General features: G+C 34.5%; 1 protein-coding gene across 7 annotated transcripts in view; it reads right to left on the bottom strand.

The window, feature by feature from the left end:
• Positions 1–206: 206 nt before the first annotated feature.
• ARAP2 (ArfGAP with RhoGAP domain, ankyrin repeat and PH domain 2) overlaps positions 207–11,647 on the bottom strand; it is a 116,219-nt gene continuing 104,778 nt past the window's right edge. For 5 of the 7 annotated variants that reach the window (XM_090139570.1, XM_090139567.1, XM_090139568.1 and 2 more), the window contains 2 exons: positions 10,205–10,336; positions 207–5,095 (listed from right to left, as the gene is read on the bottom strand). In XM_090139570.1, coding sequence (XP_089995696.1) covers positions 4,742–5,095; positions 10,205–10,336 — 486 coding nt within the window. In that variant the 3' untranslated portion in view covers positions 207–4,741. Of the gene's footprint in view, positions 5,096–8,784; positions 8,847–10,204; positions 10,337–11,647 lie in introns of all 7 variants that reach the window. The other 2 variants (XM_090139571.1, XM_031588454.2) reach the window with 2 other exon arrangements.

Raw genomic sequence — 11,647 nt, 5'->3', positions numbered from 1 at the left:
CAAGCCAATGCTAATTAAGTTCTGAAAGAAAAAGCTTTCCTGTTTATGTAACCAAAGGTATAATTTGCAAGAAATTGCATTTTCTTATTACAAGGCACAATACATATTATAGGATCATTAAGTCACTGAAGTAAAATAACTTTAAAAAGCAAACAGTGTACATTCACTTCAGATTGTTTTCTGATTTGCTGTGGACTATAAATGTAAATATACAAAATTTCAGGGGCTTTTACAGAAATGGGTTACAGAAACATATGTCTGTATGGAACACTTACACGTGCAAATCTAAACCTGATCCTCTCTTGCTCAGTTCAGAGAAATTCCTGTCTCCATAAGGAAAATCTGAGATGATCTCTACCAGGACATAAGATGAATGTTAAAGCAAGCTTAATCAAGTGAGTTTGGCTGTAACAGACATCTGCAAATCATGTCAGAATCAACAGCCAAACGCACTATGAGATCTAATAGAAAACTAAAGTTTGAGTCATAAATTAAAACAGCAGATCAAAAACAGATCATTTCAATAAGCAGAATGGGAGCATGTGCTGAAGCCAACCTAAAGATCAGGATTGCCTCATAGCCTACAACACAAAATAGGATCAAAAACATGAAGCACACAAGATCAGATGGACTAAGCAAGTACTAAAGCTCCCTAAGACATCAGAACTCAAGCAAAATAAAATAAATGGACATTTGCCTCTTAAAAATGACATGAAGATCTGCAGTCCACATCCTTATTCCTCTTCAGAATACTTATTCCTCTGTCAGAAACTGCCATGATTTTCTAGTATAAACAAGTAGCAAAGCTTAACGTGAATGTTATCAAAGAAGTAATCATATACTTAGCCATACGTAATGATCATAATGTGATGGAAAGTACACCAATAATAGTGGGGTGGCTGCAGTCTGTGACTGCAGCAAATGAAGACAAGCCCAGATACAGCAGCTGTAGATGCAAAAGCAAAGGTAGAAAATTTGCTTACCTTTGGAATGCCACAGGTAGGCAGGGATTCCCATAGAGATAGCCTCATCTCCACTACCAACCCTTAAATGAGGTGTGGGAAGGGGTGGCTCCTGGCTCCATTGTGAAAATGCTCCATAGGTGCATTGCACGCACCTGAGCTCCCCTGGGTTGGCCCTACCTTCCCACCAGCTGCTCAATCACTTCTTCAAGCCTTGATTTAGCATTTCTGCTACACAACGCAATGGTAAGGACTAAAATAGCAGTATTGTTTTTATTAAATAAGTAGATGAAATCCATGTGCAGTAGAATTGCATGAAGTACATGCGAAAATCATGTGAACCATGAAGAAAACTTTGCAAAGCTTCCACTCTGCACTCTCTCTACCCCTCCCCCACATTCAGTTCTTAGAGAAGAATCTAGATTGAAGAAACACTGAATATTACAAAGGTTTTTTGACAGTACAGAGAATATTTATTTCTAATGGTTCAGAAGAAGGAGTACTGACCAAATCATATTTAAGCATTCTGATTCTCCTTATTTTTCTGCAGTAGACTTCATTTTATAAGTCAGTATATATTTTTTTTCTAAGCAATTCAACTCAGAATACATTTCATCCACCCATCTACCAAAGTAATCTGCTTCTCTCTCGGACATGCACACTGTTCAGGTTTTCCAGTGCAATTTACTGAAACCACAGATTTGCCTTAAGTAGCCTAAATCCAATGTAATTTTTAGAGCATGCTGTGATCACAGTCAGTACTTGAGTTTTTTTTAATTCAGTTTCCACTGGGACTCAAGCACAACCAAAGTTCTTCTAATTCAGATGTCAGCAACAGTTAAACTAATTCTAAACACTAAAACAGCTTGCATAGAAAAACAGGATATAAAAATCAGAAAGGTGACATGACAGTGCAGGCTTACAAGGAAGCACCTCAGCCAGTGATGTGTTTAATCCTTACCTGCAGACTCCAGTTGACACCACCACCATCCACAGCAGAACAGTGAAGTTTTTTTCCTCCCAATTCCTTAATCTGGAACTTGATACGTGGGGCTGGTGATAACTTAGCAGCACTGAAGAACACAAATTGTGTCAACCACTATATCAGGGGAATGAAGAGTCTCAGAAGTGAGGTAAAACACTGGTAACTTTTATTCTCTGAAGAACCTACATCTGCTGGGCAGCCAAAACGTTACATGCACTAGTGGAAGGGACACCAGGGGTGCTGCTGTATTGAAGACAGAAGTCCATGGAATCCCTGCAACACATTTCAGTCACAGCAGCCCAGAGCTCTTGACAATAAAGAAATAAAACAAACAAAACAACCCAAAAAACAAAAAAAAATACAGCCAATCCCTCCCTTTAACTAAAGAATTGGGATATACACAAATTTATCTTTAAATCTCAGCTAGTCAATTTGACACCATGCTAATGGGATCTCTGCTGATGCACAAAACTAACTGGAAATGCTCTTTTGAACTGTAAGCCAAAAATAGTATCTGGGAAAAACTTTTGTCTCAAAAAAAAAAAAAAATCCAAAATAGTAAGTGATTTTCAAACTAAAAACACATCTTGCTTACCTATCAACTTTTCACATATAATGTCAAAGTAATGAGGAACCTGAGAGTTACTGAGACTTTAATTCTAGCCTTCCCACTGTCACAGAATGAACAAAGTCAGTGTCTCACTTAACATTTTGCAGATCAGATAGTAAACACTCACTGGGCTATTCAGTGGGTACAGAAATTTTTTTTTTTTTTTTTTAAATAAATCCATCATTTATTTTAAGGAAACAGTATTTATTCAAATAATTAGCATTTATTCCCTGAAAATTACACTATCATTCCACAAGTCAGAAGAACAATAAAACATCAGCAGCTATGAAGGTATTGCAAGAAAACATTTATTCTTGCAGGTCTTAAAGCAGCCTGAAACGCGTAGTGCAAGAATTCTATGTCATGTAATTGGTGCAAAACTTTTTTTTGCTTTTGAAATAATCCACTGCAAATTTAATACCTACTTTCCCAAAGGAACTTTCCTCAGGTACGCACTGTCAACATTCAGTATGCCTCTGCAGATATGCACCTAACTATGCAAAAATATACTTATATAGTGGGAATGCATGTACATATACACATACAAAACAAGATATTTATAGTAGCTACTGAAACAACATTTCCACTGAGGATTTAACAGTTTAAAGATAGTATAGCTGTAACTGAAAGTAAATATTTAAATATATTTTTAATCTTGATTTTTAGGTCCCTTTAATAGTAGCCCTACAGATATTTTATTTGAGGTCTGCTTTTGAAGTAGAACAAATGTTTCTGTAGTCCTCAGTTCCAATAAAAATAAACAAAACATTCTCTTCACAGACTTCTTCACTCCAGTGCACAAAATCTTTCTATTGCTCCATTTATTCCATTAGTGTAGGGCTTAAATGATGCATGAGGCTTTCAGCAGTGAGGTGAATGTCATTTTTAAGAACTCAGTAAAAAGATAAACAATACAGAAACCATAACTCAATACTGAAAAATATTTGCAAATAAGAATACAGCTGTAAACAGTACATTCAGGTCCAGCCTCAGACAGAAAGCAAAGTAACTTTCCCCCAACAGCAGCAGGCCCTGATTCAGTTTGGCATTTAGGAATGTGCTTATTAACATTAAGCACAGGCTTTAGTCAATACAATTTAAGTTCTGGCTTATGTGCTTTCTTAAGCCAGAGCTTCAATGATTAGAAGAGGCTCAATTACAAATTAAAAGTAGCAAAACAGTCAATAGTGCACTGGGAAAATCAAAATGTACAAGCTCGTTTCAGATTTAACAACTGGTTAAATGTGATAGTGCAAAGTCTGAAAGACAAAACTTGCTTTCTCAGTGCTATGTGCCAGAAGAATAAATAAAAAACACTAACATTTGATTTTAATCTCACTTCCGCTCTACATACTAACAGATTTACCAGATACATTGAATAATTTGTCTGATTTCTTCAAACAAATTATTTTTCCAATTAAGTTCCTCAATGCAATCAAGAATAGAAGTAACTGATGTGAGAAATGTTATGGCACCTGTAATTACCAGAAAGAGGAGAAAAGATAAATTGGTCCTATATGGGATGAAATGCAGTAACAACATAAATCATTCCCAAAAATATCATAATCAGATGTACACAATATAGACACAGTTTAGAGATGCAAGCTCATTGAACTAATGCATTGCCTTATCTATTGTATCGCTCTCCATTTTAATTCATTTCATGTTGCTCTGAGGATGAATTTACGGAATAAGACTCGTGGCATTCTTAAATAAAAATAAGTTATATGCAAAAAAAAAAAAAAAATCACACTTAAGCAGATGTTACTCATTTTTATAGTGTTAAACAAATAAAATATTGTAGATTAACAGCATGAATTTCAGTGTACATCTTGTCCTCATTCTAAAATCTCCCACCACTACTTACAGGCTGGTACAGAATATAAACAGAGCAAGAGCTTTTGATAGTGCTTAGAATTCTTACATCTAACAAAATATGCAACAACAACAAAAAAATAGCAGACAAAATCCAGGTGCCACCGTATCACATAGCAAAACCTCCAGATTTCAGAATTTTTGCAAAATCAGCTTTCTCAGTTCAACCTTAAATTATACCATGGCATACTTACAAAATCAACAGTAGTATATAAACAAGTTTTCTCTGCACTGTACAAACTATAGACACTAAAAAAACCACATACTTTTGTCCAGAAAATATATTTTCTAAACTTCAGATTTAGGACATCAGCTGGATGTTTCATCATGAAGCGTTCTGTTTTTCTGCAGCACTGTATTTAATTCCTGAATCACATTTGATGGCAGTTTGTTATCTAATTCCAATGTATTCTTGTTTGTTTTGTTCTTGTTTTTTTTCAGTGGCTTATGTGATCTTTGGCACAGGTCAGCCATTCCCACACCCATCTCCTCAGCAGAGATAAAACTCTGACGTGTTTTGGCATGATTTCGCACTTTCTCCTCCTTGCGTTCTAAACACTGTGCCACAATAGATGCTTTTTCTTTCAAGTTTTTTCTTTCTTCCACTAGGTCAATTTCATTATGTTCATCAAGTTTTGGCTTCCCCAGTTTTAACTGTATATCCTGAGTGAACAAATAAAGATAAATAAGATCATTCACATTAATACTATAATCAATAATATTTATATTACAATTTTTGTTCTTTGATTTCACATAACATTTTAAAGAATAATCAATTTTACTAACGAGCTGAGATAGCATACTTAATAATTCTAAATTTCCATAATTTATGCCATTATCATTTCTAAGCATTTTTTGGTGAGCATATTTTCTCAACTAGTGATACTTCTAGAAATTACTTTAATCTTTCAATAAAATGCCCATGACAATGAATTGAAGACATGCATTTTTATGTATTTTCACGTATTTACAATTCAATTTTACACTCTATCACAGCAGATTAATTTTTTTTTCAGCAGATCCATATACTCTTAATTTATCAGAACTCTTACTGAAAATGTGGCAATTTTAATAACTTAATGTCTAAAATAAGTGAATGCACAAAATATAGTTTTGCATAAACATTTACATTACATAAACATACAAACGCACAAACATTTTCAGCAACTGTTCAGTAGTACTTGGCAAATTACTAAGACTGGTTTTTTTTTGTTTTTTTTTTTTTAAATTTTGACTAGCAATTTTAAGTAACATGTTGGTAACTCAAAAAACAAACTGATGGCAATACAGCTGTTTTATATTGGTGGGTTGTATTCAGTTCTTAAGTTGCAAGACTTGAGAGGGAAATTACGTGCCATGGCTAAATCTGCAAATACTGTGGGCATTTAAGAGCACACTTGAACAGAAAGAGTGCTCTGAACCTGATATTTACACTTCAAAGCTTCATATGAACTTTAGCTTTCTTGAACTGTCAAAAGGTCTACTTTGTACACTAAATATGCTCTTGCAGAATGCCTGCTCCAATTTTGTCTGAAAGCAGTCCAATTCCACAAGCTCCAGAATCACTCTACTATTCATTGAGTTGTAGAGTAATAGAATCATAGAATGGCTTGGGTTGGAAAGGACCTTTAAGATGACCCAGTTTCAACCCCTCACATGAGTAGAGCCCCCACTGGATTAGGCTACTAAGGCCCCCATCTAATTTGGCCTTGAATGTCCCCAGGTATGGGGCATCCAAAACTACTCTGGACAAACCATTGCAGCACCTCACTGCTTTCTGAGTAAAGAGTTTCTTCCTAACATCTAACCTACGTTTACCTTTTTTTCAGTTTAAAGCCATTCTTCGAAGAAAAGTTTGAAGCAACTCAAAGCAAAATACAGTAAATGGGAACAACAACATAGCAGGATTTGCTCCTAAAGCACACTCCTGATTCTAACTCGGATACTCATGTAGATGTATCTAAACTATCTCCCCTCTAGAACTGAATAATTTTTTCATGGCTGCTTTAGCAGATAAGGTACCAAGATTCCATAATACAGTTTGCTCACGCACAAAATGTGAACAACTCAAAAAAGATCCATCCAAACAGAATGACTGCTGTACAATAAAGACAAAGAAAAAAGTCCTTCTCAGTCTTGAGTGTCTTTTAGTAGTCAGAGATGTCATACATGAAAGAAACTGAATTCCAAAAGATCATTATCTCTACAGCTGGCAGGCTTTTCCACAAACAGAACTATCTGCCTACAATATATTCCTCTACTATTTACTCTATTTGTTTTAAAGTCATGTTTATTTCTTTATTTCTTCCGGATGACAGAGTGTTGATACAGAAAATTAGGTGAAGTGCAGGAAGGAAAATAATAAATATTAAATGCTTAGGTTAAAGAGACGTAAGCTATACAATGAAGTCTATCTCTGTGCATCAGAACTAGCATCTATTCAGTAATAAACGAAACAAATACTTGGATGATATAAAAATAGTTTCTAAAAAAGCAGGTAAAAGCTTGGGTTATTTTTTTCACATCATGTTTAGCGTTATGGAGGACAGTATTTTTTAATTGCATTCCCAAAAAATGAAAATTACCCGCTAATAACAATGTGAAATACCAGTTATGCACCACCTTTCAGAAAACAGTAACACAATCCAAGTCACCTATTGTTATTCAATAAACTAAGATATGAAGTATAAATCAGGACCAACAATCTTCTGTTTAAAGATTTTTTACATCATATTATAATTTTGCTTCTTCTAAGAAGAAGAATACTGAGTATACTTCTGGAAATATAATAAATTGCCATGGGTATGAAACTGCTCCCCCTTTGCCCCCCCCCAGTAAAACACAAGAAATAAACAAACGTACTTCCAAAAATAGCTTTGTATAATGTAATTATGAACAGATCAAATACAGCTCAAAATTAACAGATGCCTAGTTTTCTGAAATAGTCATGTATGTTGGCAGTTGTTAATTATTAATGCAGACTCGGTACTTGGTTCTTTTAAAGTACCATATATACACTACATACAAGAACCCTAATGCCCAAATATTAGTGCTGTAGAATTATTAGAATTTTTCTGATTCTAACTGTCCTTAGGAGAACTTTTAGTTACAAAAATGTTTTTAGATGTTTTGTAATATATTTTTAGCAAACAGGAAAATTACTTTCAATAAATATCAGTTTACTGATATTTGATAAATATATATAAAAAATACATTCTCTATACAGTACTTTTAGCACCAGAATGTACATTTTAATCTTGTTGGTTTGGGATAATTCATTTTTTTTCCCCCATCCATCTTTAGAGTGCAAAATTATGACTCTTTTTTAACCATCTGGAGAACTTTCAGTCTCTTTTCCTGCCTATAAGACAAATTAGATCACATTTCTACTGTAAGTTTTCACACTATTCTGTAAAGCACATCTCCATTTTTCATAAACCAGTGCCTTTCAGAAAATGCTTTATTTTGTCATAAGTCTCTAACACTTCAAAATAAGGTATTTTTGTTTATTGGAGAAGCACTACAAATCGGGGAATAATGAAGTTGTGGTCTACAAATAGATATGTATCAGCTCACAAACTACAGTGCTGTGCTGCATTAACCTATAATTACTTATATGAATTACTCATTTTCTACCAGTCTTTTACTGTTCATTCTGATTTTGACATTCCATGTAAAAAAAAAAAAAGTGTTATATTTTTATTTTCTGTTATCAAACTTGATGTTACTCTTCTTCAAATATACAAATACTGCCTGTATAAAACTTGTCAATATATAGTCATAGATAGAGACTGAGATCTTGTATTTATAAGATCAAACAGAAATGTTTTCCGAGTTGCAGCGTACAAAATAAGGCAGTCCTTGTTAACAAAGCACACCAACAATCAAAAAAAAAAAGATTTTCCGTTATTGTAAGGTATTGAGGATTTAAAATATTGAAGCTCAAAATCCAAGAAAACTAGATTCCAGCCTTTTAGGATGGAGGTTGTCTCAAAGAACAGATCATAAATCTGTAATGTATGTAGGTTGCTCCGAAAGTAATGCCTCCTATTTATTTCTGTAGAAACTATAACAAATACTAAGAGCGCAATAATACTATTTGATAGATAAAATTCTCAGCTACAAAATACCATTTTAACATAGTAATCACCATTAGCATTTTCACCAACAATGAACAAGAGCCTGCATGCCACATTCGTACGAATCTGCACCAGTGGAGGTGACCCACTGTCACTATCACCTCTGCTGAAATGCACCACCCACCACCTCACAGCATTCCTTTGTTCGCTTTTGTTCAGCAAGCATCGATGAATGTCAGTGGATGCAATTTTTCTTCAATCTCAATGGCACACCTTTGCTTCATAAGCACTTCCATGTCAGACATCATTCTGTCACACTGCCTCTCTGCCTTCATCTGTCACATGGCAACAAAACGTAACAGAATATTGGTGGGAAGGTTCAGTCTTCACTGTCATACCACAAACATCTGCTTCTGACGTTGGGGGCCAACATAATAAAATATAAAGCACTACTTTTAGAGCAGCCATCATACATCCAGAATCCAGAATACAAGAATTAAAAATATACCTAAGGGTTATAGAGTTTTTTGAATGACAAGACTTGTATTTTCCTTTCATTTACAAATTGTTTAAAAATGCAAATATTAAAAGGAACTTCAAGTCTTTCAAGAAGTACTTTCCTGAGAAAAGCTAAAACAAAAGGACAACGTAAACGAGAGAGAAAAATAACTGCATTCACACTGTATTATAATCCTTGTTAAGAAAGAGCAGAAATGAAATGCATTTTTAAAAAAGCATAACAAAAAGAGACAAAAAAAAATGAAGGTGCTTTTTAATAAAGCACCACTTTTATTTTTGCTTTTGGTTTGTTATGGAACTGAGTCAACTCCAATGATTTCTGCCTGAAACGTTGTCTCTAAAGGACAATAACATATTCCATATTATATTTCCAAATCTTCTTAGACATGCAAGAAACAATACTGCATGCAGTCTAAGGTCCAAACTGTTTTCCAGCATGTCTTCTCTTCAGCTTTCAGATTATTTACCACTATTTTCCCTAAGCAAATCGCTGACTCCACCACCACTGCATCTTTCCAGCTGAAAATAAGGCACAAAAGTCCTCCCAGAAGCACTGGTATCTCTACGTGGATGCCAGAAATTCATCTTAAGCTTGTATGATAAGGTTGAGACATATAATTAGTGCATATATTGTAGAGACACTGAAGTCAGTCTCCATAAACATCTGTAATTAAACTCTGACCTTGTTCTTTGAGACTAAAAATATTACAACTTAAAAAAAAAATCTTGTAGTTAGTTCCAGTTGAGATTTCCTGTTACATTCACTGAGCATATTACTAACCCCTAACAGATACTGTGGAGAGCAGAAAAGGTATGACAGAACACATATGCTCGAAAGTTTTCAAGGACATTATTGAAATAAACCTGTAATGTACAGTAGTCCTATTTATTTCCAGTGAACAAACCTTGCTCAACAAATAAACAAATAAAATCCATTATTGATTTATTGAACAGCCAAATTGCTGACACAAGATTAGGTCACAATAGGATAGCTTTGTTTTTACATTAAATTGTCCTAAGTAATCATTTAATGATCATACAATGAAAAGAATTTTGACAGTAAGAGCACCTACATTTTCCATTTATCCAGCTCTAAAGATGTCATTATTACTGGACTATTTAGAAGTACAGCATTGTCATTAGAACTTCCACACCAAGATTAAACCCTACTTACTTCTGTACTCCCTCTGATTTTACAAGTGTTCTTCTCCTGTTGAATGGGAATTAGTTGTAAACCTCCAATCTTTGGACTTTTAGTTATAGACTGTTTTCTTGCTTTTCCAGCAGGCGGCCATATACTGGCATGCTGAAGAACAAAAAAAATTCCTTATTTTTGGAGTACAATTTCATAAAGATACATCATTCTTTTGTATGTAAAATTGCCTTGGAAAAAGCTATCTACTATACGACACCACATTTTTCTCCTGGGAGAGGGGGAACTCAGTATGGTGCTTAAAATTACATTAATAGTTCATAAATGCCGCACAATACTGGGTGAACAGAATCAAAATGTCTCTATGCAATTTTCATGCATTTTGATCTTCTGTCCACACTGCATATCAATACAATTATCTACTAGTAATAGAAAACACCCTCATGCAAGACAAACCTATATATTTGCTCCAAAACTTTCAAATTCCACAAAAGCATGCTTTCAGAAGAGCTAATACAAGTTTCTGAAATAATACTATCCCAATCTGCAAACATGTTTAAAAATTTATATTAATAACTCAGGAGAAAAATATTGCTTATTCTACAATAACAGCATGTGTTTATCCAGAAAGAAATGGTCTGACAGTCTGAATGCCCCCAAAAAACATAACCTACACTTAAATAAATTTGGCTTTTGCTCTTCTCTTGCTCTATTGAAATAAGTCAGTTCTGGGGAGAATCCCAAAGTATGCAACTTTATTCAAGTGAAAAACATAACTGGGAAAAGAGAGAAAGAAAAAATCATTACCTGAATATTTCAAATTAAATTCAATAGAAAGACAAGCAATATAGCAGGCATGTCTAACCCACAGTCCACATGTGGCCCAGCACAGCTTGCAGTGCAGCCCACCCATGACAGCAGCAGCTCTGCCCTGTCAAGCAAGTTGGCCAGGCCCAGGGTGTGCAACTGTCACTCAGCACGAAGCAAACTTCAGTGTACTATGAAACCTATCTGGGCTGAAAACAAGACATGGGGCACAGTGCATTGTTAGCTGAAGTTACGGCAATTAAATGTATGTGTTTTGATTCACTGGCTAAACACTTTCCTGTGAGAAGTAAAAAAAAATATGTAGCTGTACTTTCTATTATGATAAAGAAATTTGAGAACAGGTTTCAATATTGCCTAAAAAATTATCACTTTTTTTTGGCATATTTGCAACTCTATTTTCAGTCAACACAAATATGTTACCTGCAGATTTTCAAATGGGATGTAGAGCTGCAATCAGACATCCAACTAAAAAAAAAGTGATCACATCTCTCTATTGGATTTTATAAGCCCAATGTTAGCAGAGAGAAATATCCCTTGCTTTACAATCAGATCTTTTTCATGTCATCACTCTTCGGTATTACGTACATAACTGTTTTCAAGGATGAAGCACAGAAAAAATAAAATTTCAACAAAAAC

Source organism: Phasianus colchicus, chromosome 4 (genome assembly GCF_987193195.1).
Source record: "Phasianus colchicus chromosome 4, bPhaCol1.hap1.1, whole genome shotgun sequence".
NCBI classification, from domain to species: domain Eukaryota; kingdom Metazoa; phylum Chordata; class Aves; order Galliformes; family Phasianidae; genus Phasianus; species Phasianus colchicus.
Note: the sequence above shows the minus strand (reverse complement) of the source record. Positions and strands in the feature narration are given on the sequence as shown.